Genomic DNA, 26,337 nt, shown 5'->3' with positions numbered 1-26,337 from the left:
GAGATAGGAATTTTGGGTTTTCATGAGCTGTATGCCAAAATCATCCGTATTAAGACAATAAAAGACCTGAAATATTTCAGTTAGTGTGCAATGAATCTAAAATATATGAATGTTAAATTTTCATCATGACATTATGGAAAATAATGAACTTTATCACAATATGCTAATATTTTGAGAAGGACCTGTATTTTCAGTTGTTTCACATTTTTTTGTTCAGTATATAATTCCACATGTGTTAATTCATAGTTTTGATGCCTTCAGTGTGAAGCTACAATATTCATAGTCATGAAAATAAAGACAACTCTTTGAATGAGAAGGTGTGTCCAAACGTTTGGTCTGTACTATATATGTAAACAAATTTACACCAAAATTTAAAACAATATGTGCAAAGTGATCTAATTACTTTTAATTAAAACAGAAAATCAATGTTGTTTTGAAAGCTAAAAACAAAAATAAGCAAATAATAAAAAATGTTAACTTAATATTTTTTAGCACAGATTTAAGCTGAAATTTAAATTAGTACAGTACGGTACATCACCTGAATATTTCTGAAAAGATAATTTATTTCAGTAAATCCTAAAAATATTTTTTTTATGATTATAGTTTCCAGCCAATGTGAAACCAAAAATCAGTTTTGTAAGACCAATTAAAATTTTTCTAATACAGAAATATTATAGCCTATGTGGGGAAGACTGTTGACTTGACAAATGTCCAGAAAACAGTCATCGACACTCTTAAGGATGGTAATCAACAAAAGGTCAACGATACAGACGCTGGCTGTTGTGTCTAAGCAAGACGTGTACTTCCTTTAGCAACTCAAGGAGTGGAACCTGCTATTGGAGCTGCTTGTCATCTTCTAAACTCCTGTTTTTCAGTCTGTCCTGTGTTTCTGTTTCCTGTGTGGTTTGGTTCATCCACAAAAGAAGGATAGGTGAAGACTGTAGTGAACAATTAGGTCTACAGAGAACATCATCAGTCCTGACCTTCCCTCCACCCAGGACTTGTGCAGGATTAGAGTCAGGAAAAGGGGAGCTAACATATCTGCAGGCCCCACACATCCTGGACACAAACTGTTTAGACTTTCACCTTTGGGTCAGTGCTACAGAGTGCTCCTTGTTTGTGTCACAAACTTGACAAATAAAGCTGATTCTTATTTTCATATCAATAGAAAGTTGACTGGAAAAAACATGTTCAAAAGCAACAGGGATAACTGAAGCCTTGCATGGCCAGCGGCTGGAGTCAAGCAGTTACACACAGGCATATCCAGGACATCGGCCACAACTGTCAGTCATCTTTTAAGCCACTGCTGAACTAGAGATGTCAGAATCTTCTTACCTGGGCTAAGGTGAAAAATGACTGTCTCTGCTGATGAGCTTTGTGAGGATGCTGATTTAATTTTTTTTGCATAACTTGGCACCTGCCCACACTCCCAAAAGTACCTATACCTGCTTTAATCACTATGGTATCACTGTGCTGGGTTGACCACCGAACTGTCTTGGCCAAAACCTCATAGAAAACCTGGAGTATTGCCAACAGGAAGATGAGATACCAGAGCCAACAATGCAGCTGAGCTGAAGGCCACTATTAAAGCAACCTGTGATTCCTTAAAAGAAAATGTGTTTTTGTGTGACATGTGGAATCCATGTTAAAAATATGTTTTCATGCCTAAAAGGGATTGAAAACATCACTTAGTGAGTTTATTACAATTAATTCATAAAACATCATGTTGGTAGATTAATTTACATTAAATCCACCAAACTCAAAGAAGACTAAAGAAAGGTTCCCCGGATTTGACTACAGATCATCATTAATGTAAGTTTAAAATCTTGGTAATTTATTTTAGATAAATGTTCAACCTTTGTTCCTCAAAGTCTGCATCTGATTTATTACTGTGAACAGAAACATGGAGCCGCAATCGCTGGAGTTTAGCTACTGATGGATGTTCTGATATTTCTCCCCTGATCTGGTGGATCAATCATCTTCATATTAAGGTAAGAAAGTTAAAAACAGACATGGTTTCTTGGTAAAAATCTTCCATGCACCTTAAAAGGATTTTTTAAGCAGGAGTCAACTGATATGAGTCATGTTGAGTCACATACACTGTTCGAAAGAAGGCCCAGCAGAGACTGTACTTCCTGAGGCAACTCAAGAAGTTCAACCTTCCACAGGAGCTGTTGGTCATCTTCTACACTGCCTTCATTCAATCTGTCCTGTCTTCAACCATCTTAGTGTGGTTTGGCTCATCCACAAAACAGGACAGGTCCAGACTGCAACGAATAATCAAGAATGCAGAGAGAATAATCAGAGCTGACCTTCCCTCCATCCAGGACTTATACAGGTCTAGGGTCAAGAAAAGAGCTGCTAAAATCTCTGCAGACCCCACACACTCTGCACATAAACTGTTTAGAGTTTTACCTTCAGGCTGCCGCTACAGAGCACTGTTTACTAAAACCAGCCGCCACAGAGACAGTTTCTTCCCCCAGGCTGTTTCTCTGTTGAACATTCAATAGAGTACAAAACAACAGCATACAGATGTTGCAGATGCACCTTTTTATTAGATATGTGTATATTGTACATTGTAATTTGTAAATCTGTATATTCTGTAATGCAGAATATTGCATTGTACATTGTAAATTGTAAATTGTAAATTTGTATATTCTGTAATGCTAAAACAGAACAAAAGAGCAAAGTGTACCGGAGGCAAATTCCTTGTTTGTATGTACGAACTTGGCAATAAAGCTGATTCTGATGTTCTGACCCAGATTTTTCCTTTTTACCCTTTTTAAGTTTTTGTTTCAGCATAAACACAGATCGATGTTTGTTGTGGTCTGCTGCCGATGGGTCTTATAATGGAAATGAAGAACTTGTTCTCCCTTTAATAAAAGATGAGTGTTTGATCATTCAACAACGGCCACAGCAGTTTAAATCGTTGACTCGGGAGTTTTCTCCTCCTTGATAAATAAATGTCACAATCTAACGCCTGGAAACTAATCAAATATGTGCTCAGTTAAATTTGATCCACAAGTAAAACGCTCAGCCAATGTTTGTGTGGATTAGATTATTAGAATGTTTAATGACTCCAGAAGAGCAGGGAAAAGTAGCAGGACAAAGACCAGGATCCTGAGGAGACATGTAAACATTAACGGCCCCTGAACATCTCACATTTGATAAATCCTGAAACTGATCCTGTTTGATTACAAGGAGACAAATGTGAAGCTTCTTCCTGTTCAAGATGTGTGTTCTGCAAATCTGCATCCTAGATTTTTTATTTTCTGGCAGTAATGGAGTTGAACAGTGTCACATTTGGTTTTAGTGATGCAGTCTGCTCAAACTGCTCACTCATTCAGTCCTTTATTGTTGACAGGTGGTGGTAGTTTGTTGTTTTTGAACATAACAAACCAACTGCAGCCATCAGCTGCTGCTGTATTCTTTCTTCTACCTGTCTGACTGCAGTAAAAAATGTATTTACATTTTGTAACATAAAAATAGATTAAAGCCTGTGCTTTTGCAACATTTTAAATTTGATGAAAGTGCACCTTCACAGGGTCTAAAAAATGTAAAATAATTTAAACTTGAAAATTAAAAGCGGTTGCAGACATTGCATGGTTTTCTGTTAGGCTGTAAATGTCAGCACTGCAAAATGTTGGAGACCTCAGTGTGTCTCTGTTTTGGATAAAGTAGAGTAATTGTTCACATGAGAACAGCTCTCAGGAGGAAATCTTCAGAAGATTTGGTCTCTCTCTGCAGTAATATATCTCTTTTCCTGTTGCACCTTCTCTAAAGAAGAAGCAGCTACCAAAGTAGATTTGAACCTTTAATCCAGAGTTTTTCTGGGATTATAAACAACATTTTAAACGTGAACTTCAGGTGTTTATTTGAGAGATTTCTGATGTCTTCCTCTTTTTGGTACCTGTTACATAGCACTTGACTTGGATCAAACTCATCTGACAGTTTATTTTCCACACAAGAATTTTTTGGCAGTTACCTGAAAGTTTACTAATGGAGTTCTCACGAAAATTCAATCTGGAAGACTCACCTCCACCACCGGCTCTGTCCTATGACTCCATCATGCGTCTCCGCTCCAACCAATCTGCGTCAAGTCTGCATTCCTTCTCAGCCAATCACCCTTCAAGGCTTTGCTTTTAAGGACCTCCCTGCTCTCCCGCCAAGCTTCGACCCTCCTCCACCCCATCGCCACCGTCAGGCTTCCTCGCCCTTCCTACTCCCTTGTTTCATCGGGTCTCCACTCCATCACCAGTATCGGATTCCGGGGGGGATGACATCTCTAATCCTGATCCTAAATCGTTCATTCAAGCTCATGTCATTCATAACATTCATGTCTTCCTCCGGGGTCCGAGCGCCAAAGAAATAAACATCAGCTATTTATCTAATCTTTGTGTTCTTACTTGAGTTTTTACAGGATTGAAATCAAATACAATAAGGGGAAATGATCAAACTTGTGGCAACATTAAGCCAAGCAGGAGAAATTTCTTCATTAGTCTCTGAGGAATGATGCCAGTCAACACTGAAGTAAAATCAGTTTACAAGATTCTGGTATCGGTGTCCAGAGGGATGAGTACTTTGTGCTTTTTTGTGCTTGCCAAGGAAATGCATATATGTTCTAATAATATAAGTTGTTTTTTTTTGTCTAAGGCCAATCTTAAAAATATTTCCAAATGGTTTAGTCTAAGGAAGTAATTCCTTAACAAGCAATCTAGGAACAGTTTGATTGAAATTGCACTCCAGCCGAACTCTCTGAACAGCTTTTAAGACAAAGGAAATGTCTTTTAAGTAAAATGTAATTTTTTTGCTCTGTTTGTATTCATGATTTTCCATGCCCATACACAGCTAAATATACTTAATTTTTGAAGACTTTTTTTGTTACCTTTCTGGTGAATTTTCTTTAGGTGTGAATTGAGTATGTTGTTTTTAACCTATCAGTGGTGGGGTGGGATCTTTTGCTTTTACAGCACAGAAAATTAAGCTAAGATTAATTATGATGGGGAAATAACCATATTTGCATTGCTTAAATTTTTAATTTCCACATTAGTTTAAGATTTGTGCCCATAATCAAATGGTTGGCTGCTGGATGAATTAGAAATGTTTAGGGAAACCAGTTTTACCATCTGTTGTGTCTTTGCCACAAACTGAATATTTAAGAAATATATAAGGCTGAATTATTATTATTTTTTTTTGTACATCTACTATAATATTCAAGAGCTTTTTTTACAAAGCTTATTTAAATCTTGATATTATTTTCTATCTCTTTAAAGGGGACATATCATGCAAAATTCACCTTTTGGTTTTGTAGTTGGAATCTGTAGGAGTGCAGAAGAGTTAAATTTAGTCTCTCCAGGTGCTGCATAGATATCTTTATATTCTGTTTAGGTCATATTTTTCAGTCCGTTCAGTTTTCTCTATCCTCTATTACGTTTTTTGAATTGTCACAATATTTGCTGCGGAACTACTAAACAAGGTCATGGACGTCCGGCTGACCAATTCACATATCCGCCGTTTCTATTTCTCGCTGCAATTTTGTAGTCCAAGCTCAAGTATGCTGACGCTGCTAGTAGTAAAGTCTAAATTTTCTGTTGTTGGGCGTAACAACTGATGGAGTTGTTCCCAGAAACTCCTGCGTGCTCCTTTGTTTTGGAAAAACTAAGTCATATGCTATACTGTTTTAGTAAAACTAAACAATAAAAGGAAGCACAGAGTCTGCACAGTTTCTTCCGCCCGGCCGGGGAGAGGTGTTCCAGCTGAGTCAACAGAAACACTTCTGACTTTTCCTCCCCACAAAAGGGTTTTTATTCAAAAGCAAGGCGTGTACAATTACAAAGAAAAAACACATATTTTTAGCTGAGTGTCAGTTGAACTCTTACACCTGGCATTCAGCTGTGTGTTCGACCTTCACAACATTCCTGTTATTCTACTTTTGGCTGTTATTTTCAGACATGTACAGAAATATCTTCACTGTCGCCGGGCAGACCAAGCCAAGTGAGACACACATACACAGCGGCCTGTTTTGAGCAAGCCACTAAGTTACACAATACATTTTATTTCACACATTATTAAACCTAACTAGAGCATAGCAATGCAGACCCTATTAAGTATTTTAAATATTTTCCAACACAACCCACACAATTCATTACACTGTCTATCAGCACCAGGAACCTCTTCGAAGTGTCTGATTAAATGTTATTTTTCATGGAAATGTTCCCACATCCTCTCTTCAGGGGCAAGTGCCTTCAACAACCTCCGCCAGTGGCAAGAAGGATTTGCCGAAAGACTTCATCTGATTAAGGGGTCAGTTCCTTCTGTCTTTGGAAACGGCATCTACAGCAAAGCGGTAAGCTGCAAATAACGCTAAAATGACAAAAAATATGATGTTCTGGCCATTGTTTTGATGGCAGCAGCTTCATGCCTTCTGCTTATGTTAGTCCTGTGTGCTGCCTTTAGCTCCTTGAAAACATTACTGTACTGCATGTTTTGAATAGTATTATTACATAAACAGTTTTGCATTATTTTTGTCATTTTTTACTACAAATAAGGCCGAACGGGTTAAAGTGGAACACTTTTTGACCTGGAAGGGGGCAGGGTGTGAAGCGCCTCGGTAGCATTTAAAGAGACCACAAAAAAATGAGTTGCTCTCAGAAGCAGAACAGGGGTAAAAGAGGGGCCTGTGGAGATACAATAACAATGAATTCAGACCAATGCATTGCAGTTACACTTTATATAGACAACTGAATGAAAGGATTTAAACGTATGATTTAAGGTTCCTAGTTTTGTCCGATTTGTCAGAAACTGAATGTTGCTGAGGAGCTGATCACTAATTGTTTTGGACACAACCATAGAACAAATAAAGGTAGGCTTTTAGGGACATTTGAAAAAAGTCAATCAGTCTACAATAAGAACAATTATTCATTTAAGAAACATGTAACACAGCTGCCAGTCTTTTGCACAGGTTTTCTGAAACAATCTCTTTTGTACCAATGAGACCAAATAGAGATGTTTGGTCATAATGCGCTGCTCCCTGTTTGGTGAAGACGAAACACAACAAATCAGACAAACTCCTCAAATCAACCGTCAAGCATGGTGGTGGAAGGTTGATAATTGGAAATTGTTCTGAGGCTAAAGGTCCTGTGGATCTTGAAATGAGTCAATCGTGAATTCGGCTGTATGTTAGAAAGAATACTAAACCAAAAGTGTTTTAAAGTATTACATGCTAAGTTGAAAGTATTTTTTCGAGTAAAATGAGAAATGAAAATGCATACAACTTGACAGTATAAAATACTTTATTTTTTCAAAAGCTGAAGCAAAGCAAGAAATAATTTATTGAAATCTTCAGCGTAATATATGAAAACTACCACAGATGCAGACACAAAGAACGTCAGAGAAATTCATTTAAAATGAAAACTTAATTCTGAGCGGCCTGTCTGTCAGGTTTTTCCTCTACGATTTTGTTTCAGTTCTGGTTCCGATATCTGTGAATCATTAATGAAACCTCTGTATCGGATCTCAGCTGACTATCTCACTCTTTCGTGTAATTGTCCTGATTAGCTCAGATGGCATCCAGCATCATTAACATCAAGCAGATAATTTCATGCCCTCTGCATCTGATTATATAAATCCTGCAACAGTTCTGCTGCCATGTTCACTGTGAGCAGCAGGAAAACAAGCAGCTGTGATTTTTCTACCATAACATGAAAACACAGATGAAAGAGTTTCCTTCACTGTTAAACACCTTAAGCCTGAGATGTCCTAGTGTTCAGAGGGAGATGTCTGAAGATACTTGAAGCTGTTGACCTGGTTTCCACTTGGAGCTGTGACGGGCACCGTCTGTTCGTCTGTATGGCTGATTCCTTAAATCTGAGGTGAAACAGAAACCAAAGATTAAACAAGATGCTTCACAGCAGAAGAGTAGACCACATAAATCATGTAAAAAAACAAAACACTGAGCTTTACTGGCTGGACTTGTTTTCAGATGGTATAACCTCTCTTGAATTCCCTGCTTCTCTGAGCCAGGGGTCTCAATCTTCAGACCTGTAACTTTGAGATGCGTACCTGTTCCAAGACATCTGAGTCAAAAGAATGTCTCATTATCGGGCTGCTCCAGAACTTCATGACATGCTGAGGAGGTATTTAACCATTTGATTCCGGTGTGTTGGAGCAGAGATGCATCGTCTTTAGGAAAGTGACCCCTGAGCTACACTCAGATTACTGTAACTCCTGGCAACCTCTCCAGACAGGCACTCTTAACAGTGCCTTACCCAAACCTCCGGATTGAGAAACATTATTGAGGAATCTGCCATGAACCAAATAAAATCACCACCAGATCTGACATAGACAAAACTAAACAACATTTATCAGCGTTAGACACAAATTAGACTTATTTTATGTGATGTTTTTCTGCACTTTGCTTTTTTTTATTCTTGCAACTCATGATTACTTTGTTAGTTAATTATATTAATCCATCTCTGCTTTCTGTTAGCACACCTGTTCTCTGTACTGGTACATGTTTTACTCCAGCGTCTCAAGTCTGTTAATTTCAGTCTAATATGGCTCGCAATTATCATGAATTGCCATAGCAAATCAAAACAAAGACTTGTGAAATGTACATTTGAAACTACTTTCTTCTTTGATAAACTTGTACTTTATCTACTTTAGAACATAAAATTGTTTTTGTGACAGGCTTCATTCTGAACATTTCCTAAAGAAAAAGGCTCTTTAATAAATTTCTGTTTTAAAAACTATTTTGTATAGAGGATTGTGGTTCCGTACACAACAAAAAAATCAATGTGATGAAGTGAATTAAAGGGTGAAGCCCATTTGTGATTAGATGCTCAAATGTTGCAGAAAAACTCTGCTTTGCTTATTTTGTCCCAAATTAGTTATTTGGTTAAACTGTTGGATACGGTAACCAGTTTAATCCAAAGTTTATCTTGGAGAATTATTTGCCGATTTAAAAGTACAAATGTAATGAACGTGTCTGTCTCTTGTTACATAAAAGCTGAGTCTCATTAAATGTGCTGAAGCCTTCTATCCTGCAGACACTTTCAGATGATTCAGAAGAACTGAATTCTCTGGAAGAAACTGTAATTAAACTGTTCATTCTTGACCCGACTGCTTGGATAGAGTTTCTGAAATTCCTGCGGAGATGTAAGCCAACATCAGTTTGATTTTAACTGTGACAATTATCCATATCTGTGGCTTTTAAATGTTTGGTGTTACATCACAGTATGTATTCAATACATGTTCTTCTGTTTATTCAGCTTCTTTTCCTGTTTAGAAGATAAGCATAAGACAGAAGAGCTGCGCTGAAAGTTTCAAGATGTCACCTCATCACTGAAGAGGAAGTTGCAGAAGAGACAAGAGGAGTGTTTCGCTGAGCGAGCTGTAAAGGGCACGGATTTAAGAGCTGAAAAGATGGATGAAATAGAGGACGGACACAGGAAAGAGAAAGTGAAGGTTTGCTGAAAGGTGGGAAATGTCAGAAACAGAAAAGCAGCAGATTCAGCAACATTTTAATAGATGTCCTGAAGTCTTAATTCAATTCAATTCAGTTTATTTATATAGCGCCAATTCACAACACATGTTGTCTCCAGGCACTTCACAACAGTCAGGTACATACATTCCAATTAATACTAACAGTTGAACAGTGCAGTCAGAGTTAGCTTTTTATTCAAATTGGATAAAAAGTTTTTCTGTCTAAGGAAACCCAGCAGATTGCATCCAGTCAGTGACTTGCAGCATTCCCTCCTCCTGGATGACCATGTAGAGACAGTGGACAGTCACTGGCGTTGACTTTGCAGCAATCCCTCATACTGAGCATGCATGTAGCGACAGTGGAGAGGAAAAACTCCCTTTTAACAGGAAGAAACCTCCAGCAGAACCAGACTCAGTGTGAGCGGCCATCTGCCACGACCGACTGGGGGTCTGAGAGAACAGAGCAGAGACACAAAAAGAACAAAGAAGCACTGATCCAGGAGTACTTTCTATGGGAAGGAAAAGTAAATGTTAATGGATGTTGCTCCTTTAGTTGTTTCACCTAGAAAGAAAGAACAGATAAACTCTGAGCCAGTTTTCAAGGTTAGAGTCTGAAAGAGAGCATATAGAGTTAGTCACAGTAGAAGCTCAGTCAATCGCCATGTCTAGGAGAGAGAAAGGGTTAAACACTAAAAGACAGGGCTATGTGGATCTTAATGCAGTAGATCGAGTTGTGAAATCACTTTTAAACCCAAGGACTGCTTGTGTTTTTCAAATTAGGAGCTAAACAGAGTTCACAAGGAGATATATAGGCTTTGGTAGAGAGGCAGAACTTCCACAAGATTCTCACAATAGTTTGCTCAAGTTTCCTCTTGACAGAATTGGTTTAACCAAGTCAGGTTTGCAGGCTGCCTTGATAACATACCTTACTGTGATGGCCACTTCAAAACACTGACTTTAAGCCACTTTGGAACTATCTTGGGTGTATGGTTGGGGTTGTTATTGACATTCACAAGACTGCAAGCTTTCCCCCAAATGTAACAGTAGTCATTGTGGCCAAACTTCAGATTTAGTATTATTTATTTTTATATGGCCATTAATCGTATGTCAGCATAGGATTCTTGTATTGTTTTTCCATGATGTCACACAAGGAAGCAGTCCACAGGTGTCCCTGCACTTAACTCATCAGAAGCTTACAAAGTCATGAAATCATCTGAACCAAACTGTATACAGGTGTAATAATTTCATTGTATGTCTACCTCTGTCTTTGAAGAAATTCCCTTGGTTTGTGTGTTCTAAGTGATTTGAGCAAGGACGTATAAAGATTTACAACAGTCATACAAATTTGGATAAGGAGTAATCCAATATTCAGACAGATGTATGCCAGAAGTTAATGGATACAAGAAGACATGTTGTCAAAGGGGAACTTGCTAATAAATATCTTATCCTGTTTGGATTAGAGAACATCCTCAATAATTCAAGTATCTGTAAACCAAAGTTTGTATGTTTAATCATTCATCATGACTGATAATACTCCTTTTTAACACAAAATGACAAGCAATCAATACCTGGTATGCACATTTGTCCAACCCCAGTTTATGGGACCTAAAAGTTTATCCAGCTTTTGACAAGATTGACTAAAATGGCTGTTCAGGTAATCCTTTATTTAACTAATTGAGGATCTTTAAATAGGAAAATTCCAAAACATCCTGGATGGTTAGTTCTGAGAACCTGGAAATACTGATCATCTTCTGCTTAAAGCTGAGAAAAAACAAAACTAAGTCTCATGTTGTTTCTTACCAGTGATGATGTCCTCAATGGCGCCATCTTTCCCCTCCCTCACCAAAGGAGACCCCTGCCTCCTCTTCAGCTCTGCGATCAGATCCATCTGAGGTGGTCTGAACATGACTGAGACCTGGAAGAAGAAATCAGGATGAACAGTCTCACATGCACTATTTACATGCATTTCTAAACATCTTCAAATGCAGTTTATAAATTCATGTCTGTTAATTAACTATGATGACAACATTTTTATCAGAAATCATGATAAAAGTTATCAACAACCAGAAACCCTTGGCTTGATATTGTTTTTATTGGGTTGTTGATTTTCTTGTTGCAATATGAGCTACTTAATCATTCTGCTTCAACTTAAGCTGTTGTAGATCTTACTCATAACCTTCTAAACACAAAGCCCTGAAGCAACAGGTAAAACCGCTGTAAATTAAAACCAGATTTGTTTAAAGCTGCTTTTATCAGAGTGCTCATGTTTGGAATCAAAGCAGTTTTTGTCTTTTTTCAACATATTACTGGTTTTATTCTTAAAATTTCAAGCAGAACAAATGACGAATGGACCACCAATTATTTCTGTGGGCCATTTAGGTTCTAAAAGTATGTAAATGGACTGAACATGTATAGCACTTTTCCAGTCTTAACGACACTCTTAGCATTTTACACTAGAGCAACATTCACCCAATCACACATACATTTATAAACCAATATGCAGAACGGTGGGCAACCTGAAGTTTAAATGCCTTGCCCAGGGGCTAAACATTTTTCAAATATGAGTCCACAAATATTTTTTCAGAGTTGGATTTTATTATTATTTCTAGTAAGTTAACTTAACTTCAAATCTGTACGCTTAGATTTGTCAAATCTTGACTACGTTATCCTACACCAAATACAGATTCTTTAAAGCACAATTTTTACATTTGTGATTATTCTGTTTGTAAAAGTTGAAGATTAGAAGTTTTAGTGCTTCTTTGATGCCTCAGCAGGTCATAACCATGCACAGATCCACTCTAAAAAGTACAAAGAGTACAAACACTCTGATGCCAGTAAGCAGAGACATTTTAAATTTTAAATGATTCTTTATCTGTGGGTTCTCTGATTCAATAGCTGAAACTAAGGCACTATTGAAGATATTAGATTATTAAGAAATGTGGATAGATCCTGATCCTTAGTATTAGTGGACAAAATAAACTCTTTAATTTAAATCTTTAAATAACAGAATAATAAACGTAGTCTGGAAAGTCAAATGTTTTCCCATACTTTTCCAAACCTGGCAACAAAATCTAAAAAAAGTTCACTAGTTTTCTTGTTTAACCTTAACTGGTAATATCATGATCATGTCTCGTTTGTTGTTTTAACTGGGATAAAAGTTGGTTTTTGGAAAGTTTCTTCTAATACTTTAAAACGACAGAGGACATTTAATCTCTTGCATCAGTGTAAATCATTAAGAAAATAAAGATGAGCTGTCACCTTGTGCCCTGGAGATTCAGATTTAGGAGGAGCTGAATGATCATCACAGGTTGGACTTTGTTGTTTCTCCCTGTGCTTGTTGTCCTGCTCAGCTTGCTGTCAGAGAATAATCAAAGCATCAATCAGACTGATGGCTGCATATAAAGCTCAATGTGAACTCATGTTTTAGATATAAACTGGTTAGCGACCTCCACAGTAACAGTTTTAAAGATTGGACCTCAACATCCGATTCATCATCACTGTTGTACATTAAAAGCTATTAGTTCAGAAAGCTGAAGTAGCTGGGAAATCTCTGACCTTGTACACTTTGATGAACCGGATGAAAACATGGAAGAACTCAGAGGGCGGAGTCATTTTGGGATCTTCTCCAAAGTACTCCACAACTGACTCATACGCAGTCTGAACACAATGACCCCAAAACAAGTGAGGAACAGAAATGAAAACTGTATACTGTAAATGGGCTCAATTAACCAAGGCTGACCTGAGCAGTTTTTCCATCAGCTGTCAGAGAGTCGAGCAGCTTAGCATTGGTGCTCAAAAACGTTTTTAGGACAGGATTCTCATTTTCTGCTGATAATTCACTCCTGGTCAGCTCCATGCCTCTTTCCAGATTTCTCAGATCCCTCAAGATGCTGTCAAAGGATACTATGACACAGAAAAACAAAGGTTCATAATGAGCTTGAAACTATTTGTTTAAACAGTGTTTCATATCAGCACTGATGGGAAGGAATGTAAAGTCTGATAAACTTTGACAATCTCCGGCAGTTTCCTCATCCTTCTGAAGATCAAATTACAAAAACAACAGGTTTTATTTGATCATGAAGTAAAATCATCAATATAGGTACTAACAGTCTCCTTACAAGTCTGTTTTCAATATTCAAAGTAAGTAAAGAAAAATAGTCTATGAGAAGAAAGTGAGAGTGTTTTCAGCTGTTGAATTGGACCAACTAAGGTCCTAGTTCAAGAACTCTTTGATTTCTGTCATATTTGTAAGAGAACTAAAACCACAGAGGTCATTTTTATCCCAAAGTCTATAAAACCCAGCAGTGAGCTGACGAAGATCTTGAAAAAAATAGTTTGAGAGCATTAATTATAACTGACTCTTGAAAAACAATCTGAGAAACACAGAAGGTTTATGTACTGCAGTTACACTGGCCTGAAAAATTGCAGATGGCTGTAAACTAAATGCTTTAGTATGACAGATCCAGGTTTGAGAGAATTGGGCTCTGTATGAAGAAATCCTAACAAAATGATGTCCAGTACCTATACTGCAAAAAACAGACTTCGATAAGGTTGAAAAAAATACAGTAGAAATATTCCAGCTGAGCCGTGATGATAAGACAGCTGCTTACATGTAACAATGATGGATATCACTGTTTCAAATGCATGGATCCTCAACTATGGCTTCATATCTCTTATCACCTACCAAAATGTCATCAACCACACTGAGGGGAAAACTGTCAAAGATTTATGTGGTACCTAAATTTGGGCAAACCTTAGTTTGCACGCATTTATAAAATTTGAAACATTTGCAACGCATGTTTCAATTTGCCATTTTTGTCCTTTTCATGTCTACATAAAATTTGATTGGTGCCAAAAATCCTACTCGCTCATTAAAATTCGTATTTTCAAATGATTCAAACACAACTTTGCAAGGCATAATTTTTGAAAATGACTGATGTGTAATAAACGTTCTGCATTGCCTGGAAATGAACTACTTGTCTGATTCAGATGTATTGACCTGAAGGAAAATCTTAAACATGCAGGACGCTGGCCTTTGAGGAGTGAAGCTGTTCAAGAAAAGGCTGCATGTATGAAAACTTTGGTCGCTTTAGGAGTTGTTCTCTGACAATTAAATCACGCTGTTTTTGTCTGTTTTTTTATTTAGCAGAAAATGCTGAAGGTTTTAAAAACATATTTGCTACCGTTTGTTGTTTAGACCTGTGTGATGTCAGAGTGTCTGGTTACCGAGCGCTGCCTTGTCCAGGAAGTGCAGCTCTGTGTAAAAGTTCTGCAGCTCCGGGTATTTTTCCTGGATGATGCTGACGATGAAGTGCAACAGCGTCTGTTTGCGGTCTGTTGATTTAGTGTCCGTTAGCTTGAGGAGTCGGCAAAGAACAGTAAATAATTAGACTGAATGAGATGTCCAAGGATTTATAGGTGATTGTGGCTGCAGACCCAAACTTTAATACAGTTTAGTTTCTTACCAGGTCTAAACTCTGCAGATGGAAACCGTATGCTGGCCCCCGCTTGCTGCTATTCATGTAGTTTCCAAAAGCTAAAATAATCTTTAAATCAGAAACAAATGGAGAACATTGTGATACAAATATCTTTGATAACGATGGGACACAGTATTTAGCCTTTACAATGTTTTGTCCCTCCTTTGCAGCTTCAATTATGTTAGACAGGAGTTTAACAACTCTTCAAAAAATATATTTACCTCCAAGATTTCCTTTAGTTTTCTGGATGATCTGACAGACATTGAAGCTGCAATGATGGCGTTCAGATGCTGCAAGAAGAAAGTGATTAAGCTTTCAGGTAAACAAGCAGTTCTGTAAAACCTTTTCCTAAAACCAAACAGTTACTTAGACACATACACACATTTAATGTTATCTAAAATCTTTGTTGGAGATGGAATAAATACCTCTTTTTACTGGTTTTATTTCCTGATGTACCAAGCTATGAAAATGTATTTGCTCCCTTACAGTTTCCTGCTGTTGCTCCTTGTCTGTTGATGTTTTCAAATGATTTCCTTTTTACAGGAAAATAGTTTCCCAGCCAATTTGCCATTATGTGAGAACGCTATCATACCATAAACTCTATTGGATCTAAGTCTGGATTTTGACAAGGTGTGTGCTTTAGATCATTGTCCTGCTGCCTGACACCAGTCCTTATGGTCTGAACTGATGGCTGGACATTCTCCTTCAGGGTTTTTTGGTAGAGAGAAGAATTCATGTTTCTATCAAACATGGCAGGTTGTCCAGGTCTTAAAGTAGCAAAACAGCCCAGACTGTCACCACTATGTTTGACTGTAGGTATGCTTTTCTCAAATACTGTTAGTCTTACACCAGATATAACATAATGCACTCATTCCAAAAAGATCTACTTTTGTCTTTTTAATCCACAGAATCTTTTCCCAAATGTTTTTGGGATCAGAAAAAGGTTTTTTTTTGTTTTTGTTTACCAAATGTGCAACAGGCCTTTATGTTCTTTTTGGTAAGCAGCGCTTTTCACCGAATCTCTCTTGTGGATGCTATTTTTGCCGGGTCTCTCGTTGTTTTTGTCAAATCATGAACATTGATCTTAACTGACACCAGTGAGGCCTGCAGGGCTTTAGATGTTGTTCTTGATTCGTTTTTGGACTTTCTGGATGAGTTGTATTGTAGTCATTTATGTAAACCAACCACTCTTTGGAAAGGTTACTCCTGTTCCATGTTGGATAGATTTGAGGATAATGGTTCTCACTGTGGGTTGCACGGTGAAGCAGTTGTTAGGACCGTTGCCTTGCAGTGAGAAAGTCCTTGGTTCTGGTTTCAACTCCCCGTCTGGGGTTTTTCTGCATAGAGTTTGGTCTCTCTGATTTGCCCTTGGGTATGAATGGGTATGTGCATGGTTGTTTTGTTCTGTGTGTCTCTGCGATGGACAGGATGTACCCCGCCTCTAGGCGCCAGCTCCCCGGCGACCCTATACGGAAGAAGAGCGTATAAAAAATGGATGAATGGATGGTTTTCACTGTGTTTTGTAGGAGTTCCTAAAGTTTGCAAACTGGCTTTGTAACCCTTTCCATACTGATAGATGTCAATGTCCTATTTTTTCCTTCATCACTTCTCGAAGTTCAATGTGGTGCTTTGTGAGATATTTGGCCTACTTCTTGTTGTTAGACAGGTTCTGTTTAGGAAATTTCTTGATTCTACCAGCCAGCGTGTGGGAATGAATGTGTAATCGAAGTTAATAAATGATTAACCAAGAGGAGTGATTACCTTTTCCCATAGGGAGGTTTGGATAGCTAATAAGTAAAAGCTTCTGGTTGTCTTTGTCAAATATAAAAATGAAAATAAAATAATATATCAGGGAGCACAAAGTTTTTCACTACATCGTAAAAAACGGAGGTAGCTGAAGAAATTTCAGTATGTCATTACATCTTATACACACACAAGCACACACACAGTGTTGTCCAGCTTCTGCTTGTAAACATGTTTGCAAATTAGTTTCAGGAGCAACATTCATTAGATTTAAAACAGTGTTGGGAGAGTTGTTGGATGGAGTGCTATACAGAGGTGTGTAGGATTCTAAGAAAGAGTAAACAAAAGGAGATGTTTTGACCTATAGGTTACGTGTTTTCTTCCTGTAACACGTGACTCTGAGGTTAGAGACCCATTTCAGATCATATGAACTCACAGGCTGGATGCTCTGGACGCTCTCCGGGAAGTTTCCCATAAAGGTAAGAGTGCTGATCCTCTGGGAAAGCCTTGGGATCTTGCCAAAGCGCACCATGAACCGTTCTTCCTCGCTGAGCTCGTCCAGCGACCGGCCTTCGCTCTCATAGGTTTGGATAAGCTTCATCTCGTACTCTGTGGGGATGAAACGCTCCAGCAACTCTAGGAAGTCCAGACTCAGGGCTTGCTGGTTGTACCTATGTAGAAAACATTTCTCTGAATTTACTGGTCGCAGCATTCACCTGATGATTTTAAAGTTCAGCACGTACGTCTCGATGGCACTGCAGATGTCTGATGCAGCCACACATTCCTTGCGCAGAGTGATTGCCAGGTTTTTGGCCTTGTTGGGCTCCATTAGAGACGCTCCACTGGGAGTCTTTTGGGCCATTTTCTTCTTCAGAGTGCCCAGATCTACAGGAGGGGACTGAGATTTGGTCTTAAATTGCTCCTCAAAAGCTTCCATGTCCAGCTCCTGAAACAGAAACATATGAGCATAAACAAAAGGCTGACGATTTTCTCTTATTAATCAGTTTACAGTTAATATCCTGCATTAAGTCCTGTAATTTAGGCTAAAACTGAACCAATAAAGTTACAGATGTGCCAGTGTGAGACTATCAGGTATGAAGACCCTGAATAATTACATTTTCAGTGTGTAGATAAAAAATTAAATAATGTATAACATGACCAAAATGCTTTTACTTTCAAGCAGCAAGTAGTCATGCTCCTACAAAGGTATTATAGCATAACCTCTGTTACTGTTATATTAATGCTATTTATGCAATATATTAATTATATTGATAACATGACTCAGCAAAAATGTAAAATAATTACATACTTTTCAAGTGAAATTATTTTACCTTTCCGCTCTTTTCAAGTATATTTATTCTGTGTGGTATTTTGTATTCTGTATGATGGCTGCTTGCCAGACATGCTGCTCTAATTATTCCAATATTTATATGTGGTGCACCTCTAGTTTGCATCTCATGACTACAAGTATTAGAGCCCTCATAGATAAAAGAAAAAAAAAAGAGTAAATTTCCACAAAAAAACTAAATTTCTAGATTAATTTCACAAATTCAAAAGAAAAAACTTCAGATATTCTTGGATATCAAAATGTTATAAAGTTGCAAGGAAAAAGGATAATTCTCCATGATTAAAGGCATACATTTACGATATGAAAACCAGGATATTCTCTGACATTGTAAAGTCAGAAATTAGCAGGAAAAAATATAGAAGATTTCTGAAATTATAAAGTCAGAAATTAGCAACAAAAATGCCAGAAGTCCTTAGCAGATGCGCCGCTGGACATTTTCCAAACGTTTCCAGTATCAGTATGACATCTCCAGGGTGCAGATATGTTTTCTTGCAAATATGTTAAACTAATTTCTAAGGTTTTTGGCAGAAATGTGCTCCTCCGTAGCCACATAATTTTCTTTCTTTGGCCCTAATACTGCTGTGCGAACCTGTTGCACATGATTGTCCGTGTTCTTCATGACCAAAATATGTCCTGCCAAATTTTAAATTATTTGTATGGTAATTCAGGATGTACCATTTCTTTTATTTGGAAAATAAATCCCAAAGTGGTTAAAAGTAGATAAAAACAAAACGCTGTAAATTATTATTTGCAAAGGGAGATTTATTCATGTTTTTAATTTAAAATGTATTCGAAGGGTGAGAGTTTGGGGGGTTTTCTGTCTGAAAACAAAGCTCAGTGTCTGATTCACTGTTAATATGTTCTTATATACATATTATAAGATGAAAAAAGAAAATCTAATTATTTAGATCTTGAATTAAATAAACAATGAAAGGGTCAAACCTGTAAGACGTGTTGGTCGTCCAGCTCGCTGAAGATGGTTCCCTTCACCTGGTCTAATTTCATGGCGTCCCAGTTGAACTGTGGCATGCGGTATTTGGTCTGAATGGGCTTCTTCTGTTTGTTGTCTGTTGAAAAAATAAAGGAAATGTTTAGACTTTCAGTCTCAAGACCAGGTACACTGTCAGAAAGGTTTTTATGGTAAGAAAATAATCTATTCAAAGTTGTGCGAAGTGATTTGCCTTCAGATTTATCACCAGGCTTTGTTCTGTATAGTTTCAACTTTCTCAGGATGTTTTAAAGCAGCTGAAAGCTCAAAAACATCCAGTGTCACAGAACTAAAATGGCTTGTTTGCTAAACCATTTTCCTAATCAGAACATGATGTCAAGGAGAATTTAAATACATTTTTCAGTAGCTCCAGTTCCCAAACATAGTTAATCATCAAAAAACAACCAGGAGTCAAAAATGAAGCAAATCTGATCAGATTTGGATTCGTTGCATTATGATTAGGATGGTGGAAGAAGCTCTCTGATGAGAGATAAATGCCCTGAAAGGCTTGATGATACACTCACCCTTCTTACCACCCACTGCTCCTCCCATTAGTGAGCCTAAAGGAAAATCTGCCATTTTCTAAACCGTTGGAACATAGAACCTGCAGGGTTCCTCATAGATATTTTGTACAGATTCTCATTTCTGGGGTTCTCAGTCCTTAAAGTATAACAAAAACCTTCACTCTGAATTTAATTCTAGTTTTTCTGGTATGAAGAGGTTGTCCTTTAAATACGGAACCTGCAAAGTCCACACAGTGTAGGAAGATGAATGGATGGATCATTTAGGTGGTGGACTTTTTGGAAAACACCACCCATATACACCCCCCTCACCATCTTCAACAACACCGTGTCGGCTGTGTACCACTTCAGATCCTTAGGAACCACCATCTCTGAGGACCTGAGATGGTTTTCACACATAGACACTGTTTGAAAGAAGGCCCAGCAGAGACTGTACTTCCTGAGGTAACTCAAGAAGTATAACCTTCCACAGGAGATGTTGGTCATCTTCTACACTGCCATCATTCAGTCTGTCCTGTACAGACTGCAACGAATAATCAGGACTGCAGAGAGAATAATCAGGGCTGACCTTCCCTCCATCCAGGACTTATACAGGTCTAGGGTCAGAAAAAGAGCTGCAAAGACCTCCGCAGACCCCACACACCCTGCACATAAACTGTTCAGAGTTTTACCTTCAGGCTGCCGCTACAGAACACTGTTTACTAAAACCAGCCGCCACAGAGACAGTTTCTTCCCCCAGGCTGTTTCTCTGATGAACATTTAATAGAGTACCAAACAACAGCATACAGATGTTGCAAATCCACCTTTTTATTTATATATGTGTATATTTGTATATTGTACAGTATATATGCATAATCTTTAATGCAAAAAAAAAAAAAAAAACCAGAGAGCAAAGTGTACCGGAATCAAATTCCTTGTTTGTATGTACAAACTTGGCAATAAAGCTGATTCTGATTCAGATTTAGACAGTCTGGAAATAAAAAGATCTTTCCATACTTTTATTTTCTATTTCCATACTTATCCAGACCTGGAAAACAAGTTAAATGCACATTTCCAGGCTGCACAGAAACCCCATCCACAAACAAAAAACAGTTTTCAGTTGACTCTAATGTGCTGTGATGGTGGGCTCACCTGAGCCCCCCACTGTCTGCTGTGCCACACCACCTCCAGAAGGCAGTGGAGGAGGGGGAGGAGGAGGAGGAGGTTGTAACTTCGTTTGAGCTGCAGCTGGTGATAGTGAGGAGGTGGTAGTAGCATCTACATGATCCTTCCCAGTGTCTGCAAAGATCAGTCACATGATGAATAAACCTCTAAGCTTGCACTCGCTGCACTTTAATGAGACTTAGAATAAAATCCTGACGTGCTATTCAAACTGTTTTAGCAGCAGTAAAAACTTAAGAAAAGAGCTCTTTAGCAGACTTCATCAGAAAATCACAGAATAAAGACAGCCAATTATTTAGAGCTGTTCTGTGCCAACCTCCTTGCGCCCCCTGCTGGACCACCTGAAAGACCAGACGTCTAGAGGGGGAGCGTTCCACTCGAAAGAGGCCCTGCTCCACCAGAGCCCCAACTCTGAGCTCCAGCTCCTTCAGTTCTTCAGAGGGCCCGTATCCATCTCTCGCTCGATCTGGTTGCTGATTCAAAATAAGATCAATTAAATCAGGGCCTGCAGACATAATCACATGCCTAATAAATGTATTGATTCCTACATGGATTACTCTGTTGAATGTTTGCTGCTGATTGTCAAACTGATAACCTGTATTGTCTAACCTATTTGGATATATGGTAATTTAATATTAATTAAAAAAATTTATAAATAGAAACAACTGAAGGAAATACCTTTTAACATTTTCTGTTAAATGTAATAAAAAGTACAGTTTTTTGGGAAAGTGCCCCGACATTAATGTATATTAGATGTATTTATAATAACCCCGACATGTATTTCCACTTAATATCTAATACTAATATCATGATGTATAACAGACATGATGAGATCATCATTATTCATCCATTTTAAGGACGTTTGCCCTGTTTAAACCTCAAACCTATCACGTTTCCTGTACTCCTGGCTGTTGAGGTGAGAGTGAACACCTTGTTGAGATCAAAAGAGCCACATGAGCCACATGAGGCCTTAAAAAAAGACTGTAGCAGCTTATGAGCCTGGTAGGGGATTTAAAGAGGTCTATAAATAGTTTGCAATCAGACATTACTACATGGAGAAAGTTGCCTATGAGTGAAAGACACTTTAAACAGCCACTCAGATTTCCAGGTCTGGCCATTCCAGCAAGTTTATTCTGAAAGTAGGCAGTGAGATGTTAAAAGAAGTGTCAAAAAATCTTTAAAATATCATCACAGGATCTACAGCATGCTATTATCACTGTTAATATAAAAGTGCATGCTTGTTAAATCAGTATGAAGAATTATGTTGTGAGATAAACAAAATGCTGCAAATGTATAATGCTCTTGATAAAGGATGTGCAGTTTTTTTTTTATGGTTACTATTATCGTAACCATTTTTTCTATTCGCAAAATAATTTTGATTTACTGTGACAATAAACCCTTCAGTATGTTTGCAAACCCCTAAAATCAAAGCTATTGTTTAGATTCCTACCTTTGCTTTTTTATTCCGTTTGTTTCAAGAGAGCAACAATGAATCATATATTTAAATGCAAATAATGTGTGTTGATAAAATAAAACTATTTAATATATCTGGCGTCCAGAAGTAGCCTATTTAATTATCTGTACGTTGTTCCAAATATGGGTTTTTGTGTTTGTTGCATTTAATTAAGAGCTGTCATGACTTGAACAACAGACAAACCCAGAATGCAGACTAGCAGGCAGCATGGCGGTAGGTGAAAAACGATTTAATAAAAAACAAAAACTCACTCTCAGAAGAGGCAGGAACAAAACAATAAATGAGCTGGCAAGACAGACATGGCATGACCCAAAAACCAAGACATGAGCAAGATCTGAAAACTAGACATGATTTGAGAAATGTTTCCGTGCTGAATAACTGAACAGGTGTGTATATATGGAATGTAAAACAGGTGGAGCAAGGAGACAGATTAGCTTGGAGCAGGTGAACCGGTTAAGGTTAATTGACAGACAGAACAAAACGTGGCTGGAGCAAAAACTGAGAATCTTGACTACAAAACAAAAACTAAAGCATGACCGGGAAAATAATAAACAGAAGCGGGATTCAAAAACTGTGTAAACATATAAGAAAAAAACAGAAACCAAACACCAAACAACCCCAAATCGTAACAAAGAGCATGATGTAGTTGTTTACACTTTTTGTCAACACTTTTGTAGTTATAGCAATAAATGACACAAAATATTTTAATAAACTTTTCAGTCCATGTTGCCATCCCTACCTCTGTTCTGTGCTGCACCTGGCTAACAGCTGTGTTATCCAGTAGATTGTTCACACTCACTTTATGCACTTTATTATTAGGCTAATAAATGATTAAGGACATTTATCATTCACAGCCCACTTTTATCTGAGTTGTAGTCAAACTGGAGTTAGAAGAAAGTTGCGGGTCTGTTTGCAGTTATATATATATACACACACACACACATGAGTCAGTAAATGTCTGCATCCTCATGTTTCCTGACAACAGGTTTAACATTTTCATCATTCCACCTCAAATATTTGTGTAAGTAATTTTATTAATCTGAATTACTGCTGCTGTAATGCTCTTCTTTTCCATTTTGATCATGGGATTTTATTATGGCAATGTGTTTATCTCTGGGTCTTTGTTTATATTACGCTGTCACCTCTCAGCAATCTAAGGTGCGTGTTTGCCAAGTTGTGCTTCTGTTTTATAGTTTTCTTTTTTTATAAGAACTTTATTCTAAGTCCAAAAATACACAAAACATTGAAAAGAGCTGTATGGTGCTGGGATATAGCCTTGAAAACTCTGATTTGCCATATTTAGGCAGGTTTATGTATGATTCACCAAATTGTTCTGTTCTGATTTTTCCAGTTTCAAACACTTAGGGTGTAAAATGTTCCAAATTAAACAAAAAAAATTAAAGCATCTTTAAGACATCTTCATTTACAACACCCCAGAAGAAAGCTAAGATTAAAACGGGTTTACTGTACCTTTAAGGGGTCCACCTCTTTGCCGGTCTGAATGAGCTTCTTCTCTAGCTCTGAGACTTTCTGCATCGCCTCCCTCTCAGTCTCCTGAAGCTTGGAGCTCAGCTGAAACATGGAAGATACAGTTTTAATATTTGGGAAGAAGTACCTGAAAACAAAACCTGTACTGATTTACTGTAGCAGAAATGTGGACTGATTGCAGAGTTTAACTGCCTTAGAACTTTTCCTTGTTTTCTTTTTTTTATTATAGCTTTACGCAATCGTTAAGGTCAGTTCTGTTATCAACTCATTTTTTTGCAGCAGAAAGATTTTTTATAAAAAAGCCTCTTCCTGAATTGACATTTTATGAAAGTGAAGACAATTAGAAACTAGAACAGTGTTTTATTCAAAACCTCTATAAAGTCACAGAATCTAAATAGCTGCAATAATAGCATAAGAGGTTCTGGAATAAACTTAAATGTTCCAAATAGTGAGGAGTCGAAGTGTGCTGTTCATCCACCTGTGTGTTGAGCTCCTGCTGCTGCTCTATGTGCTCCAGCAGGCTGTTCTTGGACTCTGCATCCTCCAGCAAAGCCGCCACATCGAAGAAGTTATCCAGGTAGGCTTGGATCTGGATTAGCAGCCTGTCACTCTCTGTAAACTTTAACTGCTGCAACAGGAAGATTTAAACATTATCCCCATATTTAATTGAAGAATTTTAATAATGGGACATAGATGTGAACTGCCCATGCATCTGACCATAATAAATACAACTTTTAAAATAAGCATTAGAGGGTGAAAAGATCAAACTTGCCTACCTCCAGGTAGTCATCCAGGCCATGTTGGGTGAATTCATACTGAAGGTAGACTCTGAAGTTCATGTTTTCGACTGAGTGGACCACGATGTTGATGAACTGCATGCATGCCACCTATTGGACAAAGTAAAGAGGGTTCCAACATATTTCTTTTCACAAACATCTCCAGACCCAAACTCAGAAGAGTTTTCATGCCATTTTAATAAGCAAGTGCCAGTGTTTTGGACAACAAATGAATGCATTTATAAGTGGTGTTTAAACCTTCTGGAGGACCTGTAACTTAATGTTACTGTTTTTATAAATTCTGATCTTGAACTGAACTCAGGTCTTCTGTCATTAAACACCACTCTAATCAGAGTTGAATGAAAGCTGTAAGCCAAGAACATTTAGGACTAACTTTAGCTTCGTTGTGCAGAGAAGAGTTGTGACATTTCCCCCTCAAGGTAAGAGGTATTTATTTTTAGCATTTTCAGTAGGTTTGTCATATTGCGAAAAAGTTTTCTTTATCTAATCTCAGGTTTACCATAAAGTCGATGTTACTTTCTTCTTTGCGAAAATACTCCATGAGCTTCTCGAAGCGCCTTTTCTCCCCGCACGCCTGAAAAATAGGAAATTTTAACAACCTTTTCCTCTCTTTGTTGTACAGATGCTGCTCATGAGAAAGTTTTTAGCACCAGTGAACACATGGAGGCAGTGTGTTCCCAGTCTAATAAAGTGCACCTTCTTCTCTGCACACAGATTATGTTGTGGTGCTGTCATATTTCTGAGCAAACATGTATTTTGAACAAGAACACAGTGCTAAGAGAGGAAGATCCTGCACCAGCAGGAAAGCAATGAGCTGAAAAATAACTGTTAAGAAACAAAAGAGCAGCGTAGAGTAGCGTAGACTAAAACATGTTTGAGTATTTTGCCACGGTTAAATGATGTTTTCATTTTGTCAACACCTCATCAGTGCCCCTTTCTGCTCTATTATTGACTAAACCTCCACAGGCTCCTTTTTGCAAACTCATGTCCACTAAATAATGCAGAAGCCCAAACAAAGCTGCTGCTCTGCTGCCGAGCGACACACAAACCAGCTACTGGCCCGCTGCCCACCTGCCTCTATAGTAGAAGCACAAGATCCCTCATCCTCTCCCTATGACTCACACCCATGTTAGTGCTGCTGTGGCTCTAAAACTAAGCACAGCACTTGTATGATGCATCACTCTATTGTCCTCCTCATTTCTTCCTAAACAAACACAATATTGTAGATAAAAGCTAGCTAGCGTGATTTGCATAAAAGAAAACAGCATTTGTAATTATGTCAGCACATTTAAGTATGATTGTTTCCGTGTTTTGTGCACTCCAGTTTCTGTGTTACTCCAGTTTGTTTCAGAAGTTAAGATCTCAACCTGAAAGCAGTCAAGCAGATCCTCCTGTTTATGGTTAAACACGCTGCTGAGCAGGTTTGTAGCATCCTGGAGTAAAAATAAATGCAACTAGTTCAGGTTTTCGCAGGTTGTTGGTCTGGATTGTTGCAGCCGCTTTGAGTGACTGCTGCTGCTGAGACAAGAGCAAAGGTCAGAGGGTCTGCAAGTGTTTAGCATATTTATCCTTCTTCAGACTTTCGTCTGGTGGGGTAGCAACTGGATGGGGCTGCTGCTAGGGAAAGCCTCAGAAGTCGGCGTGAGCAGTGAAAGACCAATCAGCTTAATTTTAAAAATGCTGTCAAACATACGTAGGGCAGATTAACAGAAGTGAAAATAGATAAAGCAAGCATTCACTGGTTGAGTAGCTCAATAAAGTGACAATATTTTCTTCTTTACTTTTCTTCTGTTTCATTCAGAAATGTTAGAGATGATAATTCTGAACTGTGTCTTGTACAAAGGGGATATGATCATT

General features: G+C 37.9%; 1 protein-coding gene and 1 long non-coding RNA gene across 4 annotated transcripts in view; one reads left to right on the top strand and one right to left on the bottom strand.

Moving 5' to 3' along the window:
• The first annotated feature begins 396 nt into the window (after positions 1–396).
• Positions 397–11,422, top strand: LOC124875517. Of its 2 annotated transcripts, none has more exons than XR_007040045.1 (4): positions 397–1,991; positions 6,234–6,346; positions 9,287–9,477; positions 11,287–11,422. It is a non-coding gene; the product is annotated as an uncharacterized LOC124875517 (long non-coding RNA). The 2 variants fall into 2 exon arrangements; XR_007040044.1 differs by having other exon boundaries at positions 9,270–9,477.
• fmnl1b (formin-like 1b) overlaps positions 7,275–26,337 on the bottom strand; it is a 40,893-nt gene continuing 21,830 nt past the window's right edge. The window contains exons 10-26 of one of the 2 annotated variants that reach the window (XM_047377731.1): positions 24,980–25,054; positions 24,460–24,570; positions 24,162–24,311; positions 23,666–23,767; positions 21,038–21,194; positions 20,692–20,838; positions 18,994–19,118; positions 17,447–17,649; positions 17,140–17,374; positions 15,182–15,250; positions 14,949–15,029; positions 14,710–14,839; positions 13,223–13,386; positions 13,039–13,140; positions 12,742–12,837; positions 11,284–11,398; positions 7,275–7,866 (exon numbers count right to left, since the gene is read on the bottom strand). In XM_047377731.1, the coding sequence (XP_047233687.1) occupies positions 7,766–7,866; positions 11,284–11,398; positions 12,742–12,837; positions 13,039–13,140; positions 13,223–13,386; positions 14,710–14,839; positions 14,949–15,029; positions 15,182–15,250; positions 17,140–17,374; positions 17,447–17,649; positions 18,994–19,118; positions 20,692–20,838; positions 21,038–21,194; positions 23,666–23,767; positions 24,162–24,311; positions 24,460–24,570; positions 24,980–25,054 (2,163 nt within the window). In that variant the 3' untranslated portion in view covers positions 7,275–7,765. The remainder of the gene's footprint in view (positions 7,867–11,283; positions 11,399–12,741; positions 12,838–13,038; positions 13,141–13,222; positions 13,387–14,709; positions 14,840–14,948; positions 15,030–15,181; positions 15,251–17,139; positions 17,375–17,446; positions 17,650–18,993; positions 19,119–20,691; positions 20,839–21,037; positions 21,195–23,665; positions 23,768–24,161; positions 24,312–24,459; positions 24,571–24,979; positions 25,055–26,337) is intronic. The other variant, XM_047377732.1, reaches the window with a different exon arrangement.

This window comes from Girardinichthys multiradiatus, chromosome 10, assembly GCF_021462225.1.
Source record: "Girardinichthys multiradiatus isolate DD_20200921_A chromosome 10, DD_fGirMul_XY1, whole genome shotgun sequence".
Classification (NCBI taxonomy): Eukaryota; Metazoa; Chordata; class Actinopteri; order Cyprinodontiformes; family Goodeidae; genus Girardinichthys; species Girardinichthys multiradiatus.
This window is presented reverse-complemented; position numbering and strand designations above follow the sequence as displayed.